This window comes from Sminthopsis crassicaudata, chromosome 4 (assembly GCF_048593235.1).
Source record: "Sminthopsis crassicaudata isolate SCR6 chromosome 4, ASM4859323v1, whole genome shotgun sequence".
NCBI classification, from domain to species: domain Eukaryota; kingdom Metazoa; phylum Chordata; class Mammalia; order Dasyuromorphia; family Dasyuridae; genus Sminthopsis; species Sminthopsis crassicaudata.
This window is the reverse complement of record NC_133620.1, coordinates 228,916,663-228,940,072: the sequence shown is the minus strand read 5'-3', so window position 1 is coordinate 228,940,072 and position 23,410 is coordinate 228,916,663. Positions and strand designations below refer to the sequence as shown.

At 34.6% G+C, this 23,410-nt stretch overlaps 1 protein-coding gene across 1 annotated transcript in view; it reads right to left on the bottom strand.

Annotated features, from left to right (window-relative positions):
• UBE3D (ubiquitin protein ligase E3D) overlaps positions 1–23,410 on the bottom strand; it is a 303,942-nt gene that overhangs the window by 46,587 nt on the left and 233,945 nt on the right. Inside the window, exon 10 of the mRNA XM_074310433.1 lies at positions 9,825–9,886. Within this exon, the coding sequence (XP_074166534.1) occupies positions 9,825–9,886 (62 nt within the window). The remainder of the gene's footprint in view (positions 1–9,824; positions 9,887–23,410) is intronic.

The following is a 23,410-nucleotide window of genomic DNA, read 5'->3' as shown; positions in this document are numbered from 1 at the left end:
TTTGCCTGATGCTCACATTTTTATCTAAAGATTTCTCTTTTCCAATCCTCTTTCAAATCCTCTGTATTGTATGAGGTGGGAGGGAACCTTAATTACCTGCTAATCTCTTTTAAAAACAAAAATGTGACCTAAGCTTAGACTCAAGAAGACCTAAGTTCAAAACCTGTCTCTCTCATCAACTATGTGACCCTGGGCAATATTTATTAGTCTCAGTGTAACCACTTTAGATCTTTGTTTCCTATTTCTAAAATAAGGATAATTTTTATCCTTTATTTAATTTCTATCTTATAATATTGTTATGTGGATAAAAAAGAGATAATATGTTTAAAACTCTCTATAAATCTTATAACACTCCAAAGAGTTTCCCAAAAGTCTTGGTGCATCTTGGTAAATCTTTTTATAGTGTAATTGAAACTTTAATAGTTTCAAGCTGCATTTAAACTTGGGGCATATATAAATAATGTATAAACACAAAAGGAATTGTGTTTGAGTTGGACTCATTAGCTAGAGAAATCCTTTCCAATTCTATAACTCTATGATATTGCTATTCCAGAGAGGCTATGGACCTAAACCTAAGGTGATTTTAGGAGGTCCAGCTATATGTGAATAAGCTACAAATCCATCTAACAGTTTGATGCTATGTCACATGATGCTGAAATGCCTTTCTTCATTTAACTGTCTGAATCAATTACTTAAAGAAGGTAGTGTTTATAGTATATAGTATATATAGTATATAGAAAGACTTTCATTAAAAATATTTACCAATGGAGGCAGGGTGGTATAATGGATAGAGATAACCTGTTGGAGCCAGGAAGATTGGAGTTCAAGCCCTATTTCCTATACATATAAATTACATGATTCTAAGTAAATCATTTAACATCTCATTGTTCTGAACAACTCTCTAATACAATAAATTGGAAAAAAAAAAAAAAAAGATGTTGATCTGCATTGATGAAGGTAATTTCCTTATGTGGGAGTTCCCTATGTATGAAAAAATTAGCTATAGTCCCTGTCCTATTTAATCTTTGCCTAAATAGAAATACACACAGAAATGATCCTTTTTTGTGAAAGCCATATATGTCAGCTTATCTGTTATGAAAGATTATCATGCTAAATGTGATGGTTTGATAATCTAGATCTATCTGACTGAGATAGATCTCAGGACCCAACCTAGCTAAACTCAAAGAGCTTCAGCAGCAGCAGATTGGTCAGTAAATAATGTATGTTTTGTTCAAGACAATCCATTATACAAAGAAAAATAGAAAATGGACCTTAGTCTCTTATGGACCCCTTCTACTTTTACAGAGTAGTGAGAGAGTGGTAGTAAATAGGGTTTGCTAAAAATCACACAGTTCTTAGGCTATTCATAAACATTAATTTAACTCTTGGAACTATAAATGTGACATATTTGTCCAACAACCAATATCTCAATAAAAAGCACTCTAGAACTGAATTATACTAACAATTGGAGCGACTGAGCCCCATACTTGTTTGTCATCAATACTTTCTTCTAGAAGAAAGATAGTTAACTGCTGCACACTATAGTACAATATAGCTTCGTAAAATAATCAAGGATATTGGAAAGGGTCATATGAACAAGATAGAAGCTTAGACATTTTCTTCACTCAACTAATTCTGTACCAGAATTAGAGCAATTACCTATTTCAATAGAATAAGAAAATAAGAAGTTTGATAAGGTAATAGTATTATGAATTAACAATAGATAATGACAAACCCTTAACCTGATCACTCAAAATTCCTCCCCCTCCAACCTCCATGCTCTGGTGAGGCACATAAACCAAACCACAAACTTGCGTTTTGGGATTCATTCAAAGATTTTCCCTTAGTTACTATCTTGCCAATATAATTCCTGCCTCCAAACTCCCACCTTCAATAGAATCCTGTTACAATAAGCAATGGACCTCAACTTATTCCAACCACATGAAGAAGAGGGAGAATGGTAGGGAATGAATAACCTCATTTCCCTTTTGCCTACAATGGCCCTCAGGTTACAGAACACCAACACAACAGAAATTTTGCCAGAATAACTACTCTCTAAAAGGCATCAGAAAAGATTCAATCTAGCCAGGGAACTAAAAAACAGAGAAAGTAGAGCCAGTAGCCAGCATATAGCATTGTAGTTGATCTGAAGAAAAGTAAAGTTGAATCCACCATAGGACTTTCCCCTCAATAGCTATTTGGGGGTGTGAATCAAGGCCATGGAAAAGTGAATTCTCCCACTTGGGCAAAAGTTGACACAGCTTTGAAACCCAACTTTGGGAGCAAACCTAAAAGCAAAGAGGAAAAATTCATATAGTGAACAATAGGGAAATGTACAGAGAAATAACAAAAAACTACTAAAGATCTCAGAAGGAAAAAAACTCAGGTAAAAACCTAGGACATAAGCAGATAAATTGGCAAGAAAGATAATAAAATAGGAAAGTAAAATGAATACCAAGACATCTAAAATATCACACTATCTTTAAGTAAATATATCAAAACAAAGGAAATTGAAATAAAACTTGATAAAACAGAGAACCTTATGGTTTTGAAAATGGTTCAATAGAAACATTAGAAACTTGGGGAAAAAGTTAGAAGGGAACAAATGACCAAAAAAAAAAAAAAAAAAAAAGTCCTAAACAACTGAAATAATTACCAGAATAGCAAAACTGGAATCCACAGTGGTAAGAATTTCCAAGGAAGTAAAAGCAACAGATTGGCAATATAAATATATAGAAATGGAAAAGAGAAAAGAAAAACAAAACAATAATATTTAAAAAAAAAACACATATCCCCACATAAACAAAACACATTGATCTCAAAGGCATGATGCATAAACAATGTGAGGATCATAGGTTTTCCAGATGAGCATCAAGATGAAACCCTGAATATCATAATGCAACAAATAATGAACAAAACTTCCCAGAACTTTGGAATATATAAGAACAAAATACCAATCAAAAGACTTCACAAAATAGCAAGTTTACTATATTTTAAGAAGTAAGAAGATGTCCATTACTTCTGAATAAGCTACCTGTGGAGACATAGACCTTCAATCAGAAGATACAGTTACAGCAAATCAATACCAAAATAGAAGAAAGGATAAAGATGAAAAAACATTGTATACAATTAAAATAACTGATCTATTCAAGTAAGCTGCTAGTGCTGAAAAGTAGAAACTGGATAAATACTGACATATACAAAATTTCATAGAAGCAGAGGGCAGATATTACAATCAGAATTTCCTAATAAAACAGTGAAAGACAGTAAAGAACAGAATGAGTTTATAGAAATCTTGACATGAGACTTCACTAAGCCAAAAAATTCCAAGAGCACTTAGGGATAAAGGTGGAAAAAAAAAAAAGAAAGTGAATCCTGTTTGACAGCATTTCTGCATATTGATTATTCTTATCATCATTTTACAAAGGAACCACTGCATCTGGACTTTAACACCTTGAACTGCTAGGTGGGAAAGTAGAAAGGAAATTTAGGATGAAGGACTCAGAGCCCCTGAACCAGCTAAAGAATAAGCAGAAAATCTGTATTGGAGGCAATATGACTTTTAAAGTACTGAGAGAAAAACTTTCAATTATACCATATAGAGAAAGGCACTAAACACTTAGAAAAATCAAAAGCAGTATTATTACAAAAAAAGAAAGGAGAAGGGAACACCAGGCCCTACTGATGAATCATGTACCACTTTTCTCATCTCTATAAAATTTTTGAGATAGTACCCCTTTTTATGGTAGCAAAGAACTGGAAACAAAGTGAATACCTACTCATCGGGAAATGGCAAAACAAACTGTGGCACATGCATGTAATGAAATTTTATTGCACAATAAAAAACAACATGAGAAATTCAGAGAAATATGGGAAGCTATAAATAAATGGATGTAGTGGGAAATAAAAGAAAACAATATACACAAAAACACAATAACACCTATCTGTGACTACATATAACATGCTCCTTCAAACTGACTTGATATTATTGATGCCTTTGTTTAGTTTTGTTTTGGTTTGGAGGCAAACTTCTTCACCAAACATGAATTTAGGTCATATTGGACATATTATTAGCAATAGTCTATTCCTACAGGCCAGGTAAGCATTCTTGTAAAAATGTCATTAAGATGCCAGAGAACTATTTCTTGAGTAAACATGTCACCTAAATTCTTGGGACCTCACTTTCCAAACTTTTCAAATGGAGAGTGCAGTGGAAGGATAGAGGATCTAGATCCAGACTAACTTTCCAGGATATTTGCACATTATTTTTATTTACACTCAAAGCATTCCATGCAAATTGGTCTACTTGTTCTTCTCCCTTTCTCTGTGACTTTATTTCATCCCCTAGACCAAGATTTTTCTTTTATGTTTCTTCTACCTCTTCTTTTGCTTCCTTCAAGGTGTAGTTCTATAGGAAGCCTTTCCTTATGTTTTTACTTGTTAGTGCCATCTCACTCCTTCCGAAATTGTCATATATATAGTGAGGTATATGAGGGACAAGGTCTCTCAATTATACATTAGCATGCATATTCAAAAGTAATATCACTAAATCCTCTGCTGCTGGTTATATAGGTGGAGCCCCTTACGCATACTTTAAGGACTGGTTTATCATGAAGTCCTCTCCCTCTTTACCCCCTGTATATACATATAATATGTAATATATGTCATATATAATTTCAGTTTATATAATATATCATATATCATATATAGTATATATAATATATGTATGTCATATGTATATATGAATATAGAGATACAGTTCTATTTTATTATATCAAATCATGTCATATTATGAAATATATTTTAGAAATTAAGTGACATACAAAATCATACTCAAAAGTGAGCAGTTGCTACACAAACGCAGGTCTAATAACGCCAAATATTATATGGTGTCACATACATATACATAATATATGTACATGTATTTATGTATGTGTGTACATATAAATAATAGAATTATATATAAGAATAGAATAGAATAGAAGATACTTTAGAACAGGAACTACTTCATTTTATCTTTGCATTCTTAGGCCTACAATAAGAATGATGATAATTTATAGTTTTCAAAGTACTCACTGGATCATCTCAATAATTTTTTGAGATATGTGTCATTTATTGTCCCTATCTTCTAAATGAAGAAACTAGTTCAAGAAAGGGTAAGTGGCTATGCCTGAGTTGTACATAATTAACATCTGAAACAGAATTTTTGAACTTAGGTCTTCCTGATTCCAAGAGTAGAACTCAATGTACTATACCATTATTATTTCTTATTCATCTCCATGTACTCTGCAATTCCAGTGATTTGCTGTCCCTCACACAAGACACTTCAACTTCCAACTCTGGGCATTTTCACTGGCCTTTTCCCTTGCCCGGAATTCTTTCTTTCTTCATAGTCATCTTCTGGTTTACTAGGCTTCTTTGAAGTCCCAGATAAAACCTGTCTTCTACAAGGAAACTTTCAGGAGCTCCTTACTGTTAGTGCCTTCCCCCCATTAATTATTTCTAATTAGTCTTATGCATATCTTGTTTGTACATGGTTGTGTATGTATTACCTACCTCATCAGAGTGTGAGCTTCTTGAGATCAGAAACTCATCTGCCTTTCTCTGTAACCCAGTAATTAACACAGTACCTTGAACTTAATATGCTTTTCACCTAACATTTTTGACTTACTAACTGCCACCTAGCTGCTTAGCATAGAATTTTAGATGTAGTAAGGGCTTAATAAATATTTCTTCAATTGGATGGGATTAAATAATCTCTAAAGTCATATCTACTTTGATCCTATGATTCTAGTTGAAAAGAAAATAATATACTTTTTTATTCTGTATAAGGCACTCTTCTAGAAGATAAATCTCTTATAGTATAATAATCCTTTAATAATTGAAGGATATGACTCACATGACTAAAGTCAACCAAGTTGAGTATTGGTTGGCTATATAGGAGTCCTACAACTGCCAGAGTGATCTCTGCTTCTTCCCCCAAGGTCAAAGCTTTTCATGTAGCTCATCTGCCTTGCAATAACCCCCTACAACTCACAAGAGAACTAAGTTTAACCTATTTGGCAGTACTAAAGAAATTTTAAAACCTTCAGCTACCTTCCTCAAAGACTTTGATATACTTGGGATTTGAAAGCCTCTTAGCACTTTTTAAGTGGACAGATTCTCATTATGGCTAATTGAGTTGCAGTGGGTTTTTTTGCTTCGAAGAGAGCTCAGAAGGAGAAGAAAGATAATGCAGAACAGAATTCAGATTCAAAGGAGATGATCAGGAAGGCAATTTAACCATACAAATATAAAGTAAGGAAAAATAGAGGAAGAACAAAGTAGTAGAACCAAGAAAGTGAGCAGCAGACAAAAAGAAAGCAGATATCTCTTGTTTCTCTACAAAATTTACAAATTAATGGAAAACAACTGAAAATAAAGAAACTAAACTCCTTTATTAGGTAAAAAATAAGTAAAGAAGAAGAGAATAGACTATGAATATGAATGCAATGGGAATAAGGGAAAAATAATGTGGGGAAGGAGGAAACATGAAACTTCCTAATGAAAAAAACTGATTAAAAAAGAGGCAGACTCTCTGGTTCCTTCATATATACTCCAGCAAAATCAGAAAGTTCATATCAGCCTAAAGAACATAATGAAAAATTACAATAACTTTTTCAACTTCAAAATTACAGTCGGTCAAATCCCTAGGCAAATGAAAGAAATGAGACCCCTACAGGAAAGTTAGGGAAAGACAAACCAAATATGGGACACATGACCTGCAAGGTTTTGTCTCCTGAGGCAATAGGAGCAGATGCATTCTCTCTGAAAGAATCAGAATATTCAAAAAATAGCTAGATGGGGACCTTGGGAACCCCAAGGAGTAGTAAGTATCCAGCATCATTGAAACCAGGACAGCCCAGGACAAAGGATTCTGAGATCCCTAACACTCTATCCTTAGAGGCCAACGGGGAGCCCCAAAGATCTAACACTGTGAAGCTTAAACATCTGTTGGGAAAAAGGGGAAACTTAATTCAAGGAGGTGAAGCACAAAATGAAGGTCAAGGGAAGAACCCAACAGACCTGGGACAATACAAAGCTGACCACTTCACCCAAAAGTGTAATGGGAGACACAGTTTGGCCCTGGCACAAAGCCCAAATTCAGAAACCAAAACTAGAATAGATCATTATCAAAGATTATTACAAACCTAGATATTTCCTCATTCCAAAAAAAGGAGTAAATACTTCTATAATAATTGCAAATAGAGATTTAGAAGCAGAGGGAGGGGGTGCAGGGGAGGAGAGATTTAAAATTTTTTTTTTCTCCAAGGACCACTTAAATCCCTAAAAAAAAAAAAAAAAATGGAGCTTGAGATTTTTTAAAATAACTTCTGTAGGAAAAAATGGAGAAAATATAAATAGCTTAGATGATAATGACGTAAGGTTTATCCAAGAAATAAACTCCCTAAAAATTAGTATAGGACAAAAAGAAATTGCTTCAGTAAGATGTATTAGAATAAAATCAAAAGGCTGAAAAATAGAAGAAAATGTAAGTATCTGATATTAAAAATAACTGACTTGGAAAACAGATGATGGGAAAAAATTCTAGGAACAGATAAATTTATAAGTGAATACTATTAAATATTCAAACAATTCTATTATTATATAAACTATCTGCAAAAACAGAAAAGAGATACTTCCAATCTCTGTGATACAAATGTGATCTTAATAACTAAACACATAGACAAAGGAATCAAGCTATAGACTAATATCCCTAATGAATATTGAGGAAAATACTTTAAATAAAATATTAATAGGTGTATTACAAAATACATTTAAAAGACTATGTATTTTGGCAGGGCTTGATTTATACTAGGTATTAAGAGTTGGTTCAATATAAGCAACAATCACTATGTTAATAATAAATAATAAAAACCACATGATTACTTGGAAAGGCTAAAAAGGCTGGCACAATCCAACATCTATTTTTCTTAAAAACAACAACTGGAAATCATAGTAATGAATTAATAAATCTTTCCTTAACATAATGAATATCTAAAATCAATAACAATTACTATATTCAATAAAGAAATATTATAGACTTTTCCAGTAAGATCAAGTAAGAATATCTATTATCAATTCTATTTAATGCAATTCTAGAAATGGTAGCTATGGCAATAAGGGAAATTGAGATAATCATTGGCAAAGAGTAGCAAAATTATAACTTTTTGGAGATGATATGATCTACAAAAGAAAGCCCTCATGAGTAAACCAAAAATTAATGGAAACAAATTTGAGTATATGCAATAAAACCCATAAAAAACCTTTTATCATTCCTATATGTTTTCTTTATTTTTGTTTATTTAAACCTTAAATGTAAAATAAGAAAAAACCAAACATAAAAAAAGAAAGAAAAAAATATTGTCAGGGGCATAGCAGAACATTAGAGAAGATTCAAAATATATAATTGAATTATATTCAAAATAACTATGGAGTGTATAAAATATCTTGGAATCTTTCTACCAAGACACACCCAGCAACTATATAAGCAACTACAAAACCCTTCTTCCAGAAATAAAGATACATTTAATTGCTCAGAGTAAGCCAAGTTAAGGTAATCAAAATGACAACATTATCTAAATAAACTTACTTATTCAATACCACACTAATCAAACTACCAAAGGATTATTTAAAGAATCAGACAAAATAATAAAATTAGTCTGTTAGAATAACAACAATTTTTAGGAAAGTAATGGAAAAAAAGAGGGAAAGAAGGGGGCCTAGAAGTAGAAAATTTTAAACTAGTCTACAAAATAATAATTATTAAAGTAATTTGGCTCTGGTAAAAAAAATAAAGAGGTCACTCTTGGAACAGTTTGGAAACACAACATAAAGAAGCAAATAAGTACAATAGTATAGTTTTTGATAAACCCCCAAATCCCAGTTATTAGAATATAATATTTGTCACTATTTGACAAAAACTGCCAGGAAAACTAGAAAGAAATTATGCATAGATCAATATAATGTTCTTCATAACAAGATAAACTCCATGGATATAAAACTTAGACATCAAAAGTGATATCATAAGCAAATTAGAGAAAAAGAAAAAAGTTACAATTCAGACTGAGGTGAAAGGAGGAAGGGGAATTTTCTCTCTCATCTACTGAGGGGAACTAAAGTGGTATATTTGTGATAATAGCTTTTGAAATAAATATTTCCTTGTAAGAGCTAATCTAATTATTAGTGGTAAAATGATACATAGAAAATTCCTCTCCAGTATATTTGGTAGAATGACATCATTAGGGAATAGAGACATCTGCAGAAAGCCTGAACTCCTTCCTCCCCTTAAAGGTACTGAAGAACCCTGGGGGAGGAGTGAAATCTAGCATCTGGTCTTCAGATAGTAGGAGCCTTAGAAGTTGGTGTTAAATTGCTTTGTGTGCTGATGAAGCATAAGTATACCTACTCTCCACCAGATTCTCTCTGATCTGGCAACTCGAGTTTCCTTGCTTTTTCTTTCTGATTATTCTTTATATTTAGAACATTCTTTCTCCTCATCTCTGCTTTTTGGTATCTCTGTCTTCCTTAAAATTCTACTAAAATCACATCTACATGAAACCTTTCCCACCACCTCTTAATTCTAGTGCCTTCCTTCTTTTATTTTCAATTCATATTCTATATAACTTGTATATATTTATTTGCTTATTGTCTTCCCCATTAGATTATGAGCTCCTTGAGAATAGGGATTACCTTTCTGTATCCCCAGCAATTAATATAGTGGCTGGCGCCTAAGAGATGCTTAATAAATGTTTTTTGACTGACTGACTGATTTGCCAACATACCTCTGTCTCCTAGTGTTTAGTGCAAGACAGATATTCCCAGGAAGAAGTGAGATATTTGTTGCCTGAAAGATAAAAAAGAATAGGGAAGTGAAAATTATAAAGAAAACATTCAATGCAGTGGGGTTGGAGACAAAAATAATGACAGTTTTGAAGACTTCATAAGTCAGTGTAGGATAGGTACAACACGACTTATCATCTACAAAGACAAAATGTAGAGGGCCACAGATAGTGGGGGAACTTTGGGTGAGTGAGGTATAAGACCCTTCAGCTCAGAGGGAACCTGCTAACAATGTCTGGTTCATTTGCTTATCTCCCCTTAGGGCTCTGGGTATTCCTGAGAAGTCAGGGACAATGACAACCTGTGCTGTAATTGAAGCAGAGTGATACCAGGTGCAAGAATGATAACAGGTGGCAAACTTCATACAATAGCAAGTTGTTTATGTGGTCCCATGTGCTCAGTACACACTTAGCGCATGCCCAGTGTTTTTTGGTTATATAAGGGTATGAGGGTATATTGAGAACATGGAATAAACAGACTCCATATTTTGACCACCCTCAGGACTCTTGTCTCATCACTCCTCCACTAAAACTGTAGCATGGGGGCTCTAGAAATCACAGTACGTTTTGTCACTCCAACTTGAGGGCTCTAGAAAGCAGGACACAATGATAAAAGATTTAAATTTCAGTAGAACTGAGTTTGCAATGTTGGATCTGATTTCAGGGTTAAGACAACTAGGTGGTTCTGTAAATAAAGTACTGTCTTTTAGTCAGAAAGATCTGAGTTCACAATCCTGCCTCAGACACTCCCTAGATATGTGATGCTGAGTAAATCACATAAATTCAAAATCTCAATTTCTTCATCTGTAAAATGGGGATAATTATAGCACCTACTTCACAGGATTGTTATTAAGTACAAATAAGTTTATATATTATGCATATGTATATATATGCATACACATATATATCTTATATAGGACTTTGCAAACTTTATACTACTATATAAATGCTAGCTATTCTTGTCATTATCATTATTATTATTATTTCTGTTCTGACTATCCTGGGCAGCTCCAACCATCTGCTTCATCTATTTCCAATGTGCTGAGAAATGCTGGAGGAATTACAAAATCATACTAACTGAGTCCACTACAAATCTGTGTTATTTAAAGCCTCAACTATTCCTTATTATTGCACGCACAAAAAATTTCTGTCCTTTTCTTACTGATGATCAAACTTCCCCTCCCCCCCCACAACAGCTGTTCCAAAACTTTTCTTTCCTAAAGTAAGCACACAACTACATGTTTCTCCCCGCTCCCTTCACACTTCTCAGGTGAGTTCTACTTTTTATGTATATATCTATGTACGTGCTATATTTCTAGTAGAATGTAAGCTAATTGAAAGCAGAGACTGTCTCATTTTTGTTTTTGCATCCCTAATGCTCAGAATATTTTGGCAAATAGTGATTTCTTAGTAGCAATTTGTAGAGTTGAGTTATAGACTAGGCCACTGATCAGATATGAAGGTAAGGGAGACTGAGAGAAGATAGTCAAAGATTATGTTTCCAGCTTGATTGCCTGGAAGATAGTAGCTGCCATTAACAGCAATAAGGAGGGTATAAGAAGAAGCAGAGTTAAGGGAGAACATGAAGAGTTCATTTATGAATATAAATTTAAGCTTTTCACAGAACTCCCAGTTGGAAATACAGAAATGAGGTTCAGGATAGGGTTGAGGCTGGATGTTTAAATGTGTGGTTAATCTGCCTAGAGACAATAATTTCATCCACAGAACTGAAAAAGAGAGTGTAGAAAGAAGGAAGAATAACCTTGTTATTCTAAGGAATAACAAATATTCTAAAGGAAGGAAGGAGGAAAAGAATAGATACAGTGAAAGATTGAAAAAAGAATGGTTAGAAATGTACATTATGTTAATTACTTGGGACAAGCAACAATATTAATATGGTTTCATTTTATAATAGCAGCAATCAGGCATGTGTACATCTACTGATACTAGGTTGACTCAGAACGTCCCCTTGTCATATAGCTAGTAAATTCTTCCAGTTCACCTCCCAATGTCTTGCTCTCAGTCAACCAGAATCATTGTTTTCCCAAGCATAAACACTTATGCCTGATGTTAGGCCCCTTCTCTTATTTCTATCCAGATCGGCAACATCCTTTCTAGTCAGTTTTCTCTTCTGTCATTCCTTTCATTGTGCCCTTTGGAACCTGCTAAATTTAGTCAGTAATATCTATTTATATTTATTTATTTAATAGAAAATAATTTTGTTATTTATTATTTTATTTATGATTTTTATTAAACATATAACAAATATTTGTTAAACATATACTTTGTGCCAGGTATTAGATTAGGCACTATACACACACACACAAACTCATGAAAAAATTCTTGTCCTCGTGGGATGTTATATTCTAATAGGAAAGGTAGCATGCTTATATAAAGGTAAACCATTACAAAGTAACGTTATGGAGAGGTGGTAACAGATGTGGAAACTAGTTGCAAATATACTTTGTTCATCCTTGTCAAAGATTCACAGATTTAATCCTAGCTAGAACCATGATCTCCAAACCTCTCATTTTACAGATGAAGAAACTGAATCCAAGAGAAGTTAAGGGATTGTCTCAGATCACATAAGGAGTAAAGCAGCAGAGCTGGGATTCAATATCAAGTCTTCTGAACCCAAATCAAGCTTCCTTTCCATTACACTTTGATTTCTTCTCCTTATCTTCCAAGGAACTAAAACTTGACTTTCTTCTGAGGAAACCATACCCTTGACCACCCTCTCCAGTGCTGGCCAGTTCTCCTTGCCACAGAGTCCTTCAGGCAAGGAGGACAACATTGTCTTGATTCATTCATTAAGTTGTTCATTCTAGCTTTGACAAAGAAATATTTGCTCCAAAGGCATTTGATAAATTGATGTACATTTTAATCCAATTTCTAAAGACAAGCAGTCTGGTTAGTCTGAATGCCAAAGAACAATATTAACATATCTACTAGATAAGTAGCAATCTGGTAAAACCAGATTTCTCACATTAAAAGTTCTGCCAATACTCAGCACAATACTCATATAAGGAATTAATTAACACAAAAGTATAAATCAAATAATCAACAAATGGAATTTAAGAAAGTGTACACAGGGAACTAATTTATATGGTACAAAATAAACTGTAAAAAAAAAAAATATATGCTTAGCTTGCTTCCATCCTAAGGAGCACAGTTCCAGTCCCAAGTCTAAAACTCTTCCCTTAGTCCCTCGCTTCTCAGGGCTCCCCTCTCAGGGTAGCTGAATACAATCTCCTGCCTAGAATCCTGGCTCCAAGGAACCATGATTCCCACTCCCAGATTAGCCACCTGCCTGTTTCAATCCCTTGCTATGTTACAATTGCTCCCTGTCTTTCATGATTATACTGTATAAAAATATTATACTCTATCCTATGAAATTAAATAAGTTTTGAGAAAGGCACAGTGTCTGGCATATGGAAATGCTTGTCTTTCCCTTTCCCTATCCTTGTGACTGTACTCCAACCTTCCTCAATTACTTCAGTGCTTGTCTACTTTCTTATCTCAATTCTTGCCATATCCTTGGAGACTTTATTGTTCATGCTGAATAGCCTTCTAACCCCTGGTTTCTAAAGTTCTTAAACCTGTTCAATAATCTTGACTTTTACCTCTCCATTCTTTTCTCACCTGCCCAAGTAGTGATCACATCTAAGATTTCTCCATCAGTCATAACTACTTCTTCTAGATACTGAAATTCACCTTTCTGATCAAAAAATTCAGTCCTTCCACCTTTACAACACTCTTCCCTCTCAATCTTGTTTTTTCATGCTCATAACAACCTCCAGTTCTTTAGCCTTCATCATCCTCACAATTTATCATGTCTTGATTTATAGTCTTGGTACTGTATTCAGCTGTTTCAATAATGCACTTTCCTTTGCTCTGACAATTCCAAAGAACTTATGATGAAAAAAAAAATGCTATCCACCACCATGAATTCTGAATCAAAGTATAATTTTCTCACTTTGGTTTCTTTGTGATATAGCTAATAAGGAAATGTTTTGCATGATTTCACATAGATAATTAATTGATACCATTTTGTTTGCTTCTCAGTGGGTGGGGAAGGAAGTAGAGAATTCAGAACTCAAAATTTTTTTAAAAGAATATTTTTTAAAAATTTAGAGGCAGCTAAATTCAGTGCCAGCCCTGAAGTCAGGAGGACCTGAGTTCCAATGTGACCTCAGACACTTAATATATCCTAGCTGTGTGCCCCTGAGCAAGTTACTTAGTTCCAATTACCTCAGAAAAAAAAATTTAATTTAAATATAGATATCATTATATATGAGTGTATGCATGTGTTACATATACACATATTTGAACATGTACACATATATTATATATGTGGGGATGTGTGTGTATATGAACATATACATACAAAGTCAAAGGAGCTAGAACTTCTCAGGGTAGGAAATAATACTGAGGCTCAAGAGGAGACACAATACATGGTATAGTTGACATTGAGCAGGTAGAGACAGCACAGGATCTAAAACACATCTGACAAGTTATAGCTCCCTCAGGCCCATTCCTATACCTGAAAGTGGGCACTCGGAAACCTGCCATTTTGTCGGCATTTTATGATTACAAATCAGTTCTCTTTGACATGCCCCATTTTTCACTGCAGCATCTCCGTCTCCAAACCTTTATCAAACAGTTCTAACTTCATCAGAGCATTTGAGTATGCCATTTATGAAATTGCTTTTGGCTGATGTTAAGAGAGCACAAAAGCAATACGATTCTGCAGAACAAAGACAGGAGAAGCGGGAGAGGCTACCTAGAGAATCCAGCGCAGATGGCTCGCATTTTTCTAACAAAACACCCAGTGTGGTGTTTTGCCAACAATTTTCTTTATGTGTTACGGTAAAAATGGAATTACCAATGAGTGCAGAAAAGTACACAGCTTTTCTTTAAGAAGTTGAAAAGAAAATATGTGAAGCCCCTCTGCTGTAAAAGGCTCAAGGAAATATTTCAGGATGCAGACGATCCACATGTTCACTTCTCTCTTAAATCCTTCAGTCCCCAATGGTCAATTCCCTCTTCTCCCTCCATTCCAAAGGGAAAATCCATTCTCTTTATAAGTGCTTTATCTTGTGCCCTTCCTAGTAATCATTCATTTTCTTCTCTCATATTAGAAGCCTTGGTGGTATGTTAAAGATGCATTCAAAAGTCTCTGTGGTCTTTCAGCAAAAGCCTACAGGGACCCTTTGGTCCTGTTCATCATAATCTACTTGATTGTTGTGTTACTGTATAACAGAATGGATTCTGCACTCATTATAATCCCCAGAGATGCAGTGAGGTTTAATGGCTTCAGAGTGTATTGGTCTCAAGATAACCTGAATTCAATTGAGTCCCACCCCTGACATAGATTGGTTCTTTGATCCTAAGCAAGTCACAACCTTTCAGCGTCCAGAGGTAACACTATACTAGGGGTTCTTAAATTGAGATACTTGAACTTGTTTTCTTTTTCAATATTTCAAAAATAATTAACATGTGGAAGGAAAGGAAGAAGGAAGGAAGGAGGAAAGAAAGGATGGAGGGGAAGATGGGGAAAGGGGAGGGAAAGAGAAGAGGGAAGAGAGGAAATGACAAAGAGAGACAGAGAGGGGTGGGAAGAGAGAGGCAGAGGCCGGGGAAGAGAGAGGAGAGAAAGAAAGAAAGTTATTGTTTGGGGGTAGTTATCAATACTGAATAGTGTTTTCTCTTCTTTTTTTCTTTTAAAAAAAAAATTCACATTTAAATTTTTTTTTAATTTCCCCAGTTACAAGTAAAACAACATTTTTGTTGTTATGCATGTACATTCACTCTTAACATATTTCCATATGAATCATATTGGGAAAGGAACGTCAAAACAAAAGGGAAAAACGCAAGGAAAAAAAAAAAAACAGAAGAAAAAAAGTGAATGTAGCATCTGTTGATTTACATTCAGTCTCCATAGTTCTCAGAGAGAGAGATTTATTAGCATCTATTATGTTTCAAGCACTCTGCTAAGTGTTTACAAATACCTTATTTGATTCTCACAATAAACATAGGTGTGTGCTATTATGAGCCTCATTTTACAGTTGAGGAAACTGAGCACATAGAGGCAAATACCTGGTAAGTGACTTGTATGTATTCACACAGCTAGTAAGTGATTTACTTGCATAGATTTGGTCCTCTTGACTTCAAACTCAGACTCACTCCACTGCACCTAGCTTAAAGAGGTTCATAGGTTTCACTACACCAATGGGTCTATAACACATAAAAGGTGAAGAATCTCTTGCCTGAGACTTGAAGTTTCAGAGAAGGTATGTATCTAAATTCACCCAGGTCTCTCTACTGATGAAATCACAGGTCTGGATCACTTCCCTCTCCCTCCCATCTCCTACCCTTCCAAATCACCAAAGATTAATTCAAATGTATATAGTGTTTTAATGCTTACATAGCATTTCCTTTATAACAATGGTCTTGGAATGTAAAAATTATTACTTTGATATCCTCCTCCCTCCAAAAATGAGTGTACTGTATTTCAGAAAAGTTAAGTGATTTGTCTAAGATCTCACAGAGACAATACTAATATGGCAGCATGCAAATCCAAGTCATTTGTCTTCACATCCCTTTCTCTTTCTATGACCCCATGCTGCCTCATTCATGTGATAAGCTGTGTTCATTATAAATTTTTTTCAATAATATTTTATTTTCCTAAATACATGGAAATATAGTTTTCAACATTCATTTTTGTAAATTTTGTAAATTCCAAATTTTTCTCCCTTTCTCTTTTATCTCCCTTTCTCCAAGACTGAAAGTAATCTCATATAGGCTAAATATGCAATCCTTTTAAACATATTTCCATATATCATGTTGTACAAGAAAAATAAGACCAAAAGGGGAAAAGAAAACTTTAAGAAATCAACCAACCAACAACAACAAAAAAAAAAGGTGAAAATACTATGCTTTGATCCATATTCAGTCTCCATAGTCCTCTCCCTGGATGTGGCTAGCATTTTCCATCCCAATTAGAATTGCTTTGAATCAGCACATTATTGAGAAGAGCCAAGTCTATAACAGTTGATCATAACATAATCTTCTTGTTACTGTGTACAATGTTCTTTTGGTTCTGCTCAACAAGCCGTGTTCATTAACAATGATCTTTCATATGATCTTTCACTAACTTCTATGAAAACCACATTGTTTCTTTAATGTCCTCCTAGTTGTTCCTTATCCTGTATCACATAATTGAGTAAGCTAGCTTCTAAATATGGTTATTATTTGCATTGTAATTTCAGCTATATCATAGGTGAATTAGATATAAATATGACCTTCTCAGACAAAGTTAAGAGACTAACACAATAATTCTCCTTTTACCTTCCAACTAAGTCAGTGATTTTGGTCAAGTAACCAAGAGGAAATTCAAATAGTAGTCACTTTCAAACTTAGTTTCCCCTTTTACAGTGTAGGAAAAACTATTACTCCATATAACCAACCTCATGTATCTCTGCCAATATTGTGGAGAAAAGGAAAATGTATCCAGGAAAGTGCCACATATTATTATCTTTGCCAATTATTTTAAATCACAAATATTTAATTTTCCAACTAATTCAAGGTCATCTTATTGTATTCTAAGACCACTGCAAATAAATTATCCTAGTTTAATACATAATAAACACCTGTCTTACTTGGGTATCATCCAAAACTCATTCCCACCCTCTCTTTACCCTCACTCCCAAACAGAAATAACATAATTCACTTAACAAAAGCCTCCAGCTGCTCTCATAGAAAGTTAATGCTTTACAAGTTTAATGATGAGTGAGAGGTTAGCCCTTTCACAAACTGATTTCATAGCAAGGTCAGGATAGCAGCAAATGATGGAGAGCTGTAACCCTGGCAGCATAAGCGGAGATGAGGGTGAGAAGCCACAGTTACTGTTTTAGAAATTCAGTGATGGTGGTTGTTCAGTCATTTCAGAAGGAACGAAAAGAAAGAGCAAATCATCTTGGCTTTAGGACATACGTGTTAACATCCAGTGGAAAGCATGATGACCTCAGAAGGTTGAACCACAGGACCATAGTTCAAAGACTGGCTCTGACACATATTCTCTGTGTTTTTTGTTGTTCAGTCATTTCAGTGGTATTCATGTATCCATCGGAGTCTTCATGACCCCACTTGGAATTTTCATGGCAAAAATATTGAAGTGGCTTGACATTTCCTTGTCCAACTCACTTTACAAATGAGAAAAATTAGATAAATAGGGTTTTGCCAAGGGTCACACATCTAGTTAGTGTCTGGGGCCAGATCTGAACTCAAATTATGAGTTTTCTTGACTCCAGTCCCTCTTAGAGAATAGGAGATGTTTATAAATTGTTTATTGACCTTTATAAATAATGTTTATTGACCGACTGACCGAAAGAGACCTGGGTTCAAATTCTGACTCTGTCATATATTGTCTTTGTAATCATGTCAAATTACTTAACCTCTGTGCTTTAATATAAATTGTAACCAGTTCAAGACTTCCCCATATCTGTGAAATAATAGTTCCAGAACAAAGAGAAGGAGGAAAAAGAGGAAAATACAGCATAAAAGATAAAGTAAAAAAGAGGAAGATACAAGTATAACATTTTATGGGGAGATGTAAGATAGCATAGTGAATTAAAAAACTGGTCTCTGAACCAGAAAGACTGAATATAAATGAGCCTGTGACAAGTATTGGCTATATGATCTTGGCCTAATCTTTTACACTCTCATGTCTCTGAAGACTAGAGAATTCTCTGAAACTCTAAGTTATAGAGTGCTATAGGTGCTGACTTACATTGATTACTAGAGGGATTTTCCTCCTCTAAAAGTTCCCTGTATTCATGAAATCAGAGGTCCCTCCTCCTCATCCCTAAATTGCCATATAAAAGAAATTCTGTCACATATTACCTGTGTGGTCTTGCTCAAGTCAATTAAACTTTCCAGGCCCCTGTTTACTCTGTTCACTGTAAAATGAAGAGAGAAAAAAATAGTTGGGCTAAATGACCCTGAAGGTCCCTTCTGCTTCAATCCTCAGTGACTTGGAGATGACCAAGTCCTTTATTTCAATGAAAAGTAGGAGATCATCAAAAATGATGATCTAGCTCCATCTCACATCAGAACCAAGCTAAATAAGTTCAAACATAACTAATGATCTCAGTAGCTCAGAAGTACCCTCTCTCAGGATTTTTTCAGTTCAAAAACAAGATTTTGGGATAGTATCAGGCTGAGATTTTTACAATTATAAAGGGAATTGCTTTGTAGTCAGTAGCTGGAAGGCATGACCCACTCCATTAAGAGACCTATGGCATTTCACTGAAGTGGGCTTAAGCTCTTGGCTAGTCTCATATCTTTAAACACTACCTGGGGTAATATCATTTCTGTCTACCTAAGTGTTGCTTACATTGTGCAGCAGCTGGTGGATATCACCCAGGGGTAGGCACATTGGAGGGATCAGAGAAACCATGTATACAGTGGAAGAAGCTGATTATAGTCTTTAGTAACTGCAGAGAAGGCAAGGTTGTAGCTTCATCAAAATTGTAATTGATATACTAAGTGGAGATCTTTTTTTTTTCTTTTGTCTCACTATGCCCCATTACACTCAGAAACATTTACTGTGAATAGGATGGGCATTTGTTTTTCACCCCAAAGGGAAAGTTTAGTAATTGCCCATGACTTCAGAAGCTTAATAAATTTTCCTTTTTTTTTTCTTTGCAAAATAGTCTTGTGGAAATCTAAACTAACAAACTAGTTCTTTCATTCAGCTTCATCACATCTAAAAAAATATTCACCAAATACTGGAATTGACAATCTTGTGTTTCAGAGTTAGAAGGAACTTTAAAAGTCATCTTATCTAATTCCTATTTTAAAAATAGATAAGGAAACTGAATCCAAGAGGGTTTAAGGGAATCAGAGGTAGTGAATAAGAAAGCTGTAATTAGAATTCAGGTCTAATGACCTGAATGTTGTGCTCTTTCCATTGAACCACATCTCCTCCCTATTTCTATTTTGGTTGAAAGGACTGGTCAGATTATTCCAATACTTCATTGAGATCTCTGATCTCACCACTACACACCTGTCAGATTGGCTAAGATGACAGGAAAAAATAATGATGAATGTTGGAGGGGATGTGGGAAAACTGGGACACTGATGCACTGTTGGTGGAGTTGTGAAAGAATCCAACCATTTTAGAAAACAATTTGGAACTATGCCCAAAAAGTTATCAAACTGTGCATACCCTTTGATCCAGCAGTGTTACTACTGGGCTTATATCCCAAAGAAATACTAAAGAAGGGAAAGGGACCCCCATGTGCCAAAATGTTTGTGGCAGCCCTTTTTGTAGTGGCTAGAAATTGGAAAATGAATGGATGCCCATCAATTGGAGAATTGGAGAATGGCATATGAATGTTATGGAATATTATTGCTCTGTAAGAAATGACCAGATGGATGAAAACAGAGAGGCTTGGAGAGACTTACATCAACTGATGCTGAATCAGATGAGGAGAACCAGGAGATCACTATACACCTCAACAATGATACAGTATGAAGACATATTCAGATTGAAGTAGATATCTTCAACATAAAGAAGATCCAATTCAGTTCCAGTTGATCAATGATGGACAGAAACAGCTACACCCAGAGAAGGAACACTGGGAATTGAGTGTAAACTGTTTGCACTATTGTCATTACTTTTACAGGTTACTTTTATCTTCAGAATCCAATGCTTAGCGTGCAACAAAAAATTTGGTTTTACACACATATAGGATATACAGTAACACATTTAACATGTATGGGATTCCCTGTCATGTAGGGGAGGAAGTAGAGGGAAGGAGGGGAAAATTTGGAAAAGAAGTGAATACAAGGGATAATGTTGTAAAACAAAAATTACTCATGCATATATGCTGTCAAAAAAAATTATAATTATAAAATTAATTTAAAATTTTTTAAAAAAAGAGAGATCTCCGATCTCATTGTGGGCACTTCCCTCAATGAAGCAGATTACAGCCCACTTGTGTCTTGCCATATTGTGCAATTCTTAAGAACATCCTCACTTAAATCCTCCATGGAAGCATTTTGTTCTTGTCCTCCCATTAATTCTCCATAGAAGACCTTCTCCATATGTCAGACCTTCCTCTAATTCTTTAATATTTAGGAGGTGGGATACCCAGGTAGGGCTCAGGCTGCCTTTCTCTGAATCCATCAAAAAAGGCTTTTATTAAACATCTGCTATGTGGCAACTACTGTGCAAGGAACAGGGGATACAAAAACAACAAAAGATAAAGCAAGAAGCCTGAAGTGGGGAAAACCTGAGTTCAAATCCAGCCTCAGATACTTCCTAGCTAGGTAACTGCTTAATTTCTGTTTGCCTCAGTTTCCTCAACTGCAAAATGTGGATAATAATAGTATTTATCTCACAGGGTTGTTGTGAGTTTCAAATGGGATAATATTTGTAAAAAGTATGTAGCATAGTGCCTGGCACATAATAAGTAGTATATAAAATGTTGATTTAGAGGGAATTAAAATCTATGAGGGGAATTAATCCATAAATACACAAAGTAAATACAAGATAATTTGTAAAGAATTTAGTACAGTGTTTGGTATATGGCACTTAATATATGCTAATTACTTTTGTATTCCCAATGCTTAGCCCAGTGACCAGCAAATAGTGCTTAATAAATGCATGTTGACTGGCTATCAAAACTGCAAAATGGTAAGTTTTTCCAAAGTGGTAGACTTGGAAGGATATGTACAGATCTCTCCAATTCCTTCATTTTTCAGATAAGAAAAGTACCACTAAAGCAAATTACTTGATCAAAATTATATTATGGTTAATTAGCAGCATGTTTGGGACTAGTACCCGCATCTCTAAACTTCTCAACAGTATTCTATTTGATTCTCCAGGCTGCAATATATCTTATTCAAGACTGAACAGAGCTCAACAGTAACATATATTTGGTTCAGCATGCTTCCCTCTTCACGTTACTGCTAACCCTATCAGAACCCAGAGAGAAGTCTGCAGATGGAATCAAGCTGGAAGAAGCCTTATCTCCTCCCAAGGAAAGTTTTGGAATCCAACATGACCTTGACAACTTAAGAAAGAGTACAGCAAAAGAGATACCAGGACAATCAATGTAGTACAATGAAGAAAAAATAAAATTGAAAGGCAAAGAGTAAATACATAAATCTGACCAAAGAGAGTCTAGAGAAGCAATTTTTAACATTTTTATCATGGACTACTTTGGCAGCCTAGTGAAGCTGAATTTTTAAATGAATAAAACAAATTACATAAGATTATACTGAAGTATAGTATTTCACATTAAAACAAAACAAAACAAAACAAAACAAAACAAAACAAAACAAAACAAAACAAAACAAAACAAAACAAAACAAAAAAACAAACAAACAAATTCACAAACCTTTTGAAATCTATCCATGATTCCTTAGAGGTCTGTAGATCTCAGGTTCAGAACCTCTAGTCTCAGGTTTTAAGGTGGTGTCCAACAAATAGAATGTGCATTGGTAATGTAACAGGATTTTTTTTAAAGAAAAAAGTAGTTAACTCTAGTGCATAAGCAACAACTATAAAGCAACCTTCTAAATACATTAGTTAGTTACATTAGTCAGTACTTTCTAATCTACTTTCCAGTTTGAGACTTAACAATTGAAGGAAAAGACCTAAGTTTGCAAAACAGTATAGGAGAAAAGTTTAATGATGTTGATTTATTTAACTTGGAAAAGAAGGAGAGGACAGATAATGTAATAATAGGCTTTGTATATTTGAAGAGGTGTTATATAGTGAAGAGTAACCAGCTGTTTTCAATTGTTATTGAGAACACTATGGACACAAAAGGTGCTTGATAAATATTTAGAGAGGAGGATGAAGGAGGAAAAAGGAATAGGTCTTGAGCCAAAACAAAAATAATTCAACTTGGAGAGTTTTATGATTTGCAGAGTATTTAACTCACAATAATCCAGGGAGGGAGCATTATTGCATTTTACTCCAATTTTACAGATTACAAAACTCAGAAAGTTCAAGTAACATTCCCATAGTTGAATGGCTACTAATTATCAGATTCAGGATTCAAATACAGGTCTTCTGGTCTAATCGCATCTACCGCCCCCCCCCTCAGATAATGTTTTAAAGTGACTTACCCAGGATCACATAATTAGTAAGTGTTAAGAGTCATTCCAACTCAGGTCCTCTTGATTCCAGGGCTAGTGCTCTATCCACTGTGTGACCTAGTTGCCCCTCTAACTCTAATTCTTTCCCTTATAAGGGAAGAATAGGAAATAACTCCTTCCCTTATACCATGCTTTCTTATAATCAAAGACAATGCTCTCCCTATTGTTCCACAAATAAGATATTCCATCTCAGTTCTAGGCATTTTCTCTAGTATTCCTTCATTTTTGTAATGTTTTCCTTCCTCATTTCTGTTTCCTGGTTTCCTTAGTTTTCTTCAAATCCCACCTAAAATCTTTCCTTGACAAAAGTGCCTTTCCTATGTTAGTTACTTCTTATTTATCCCATCTATAGC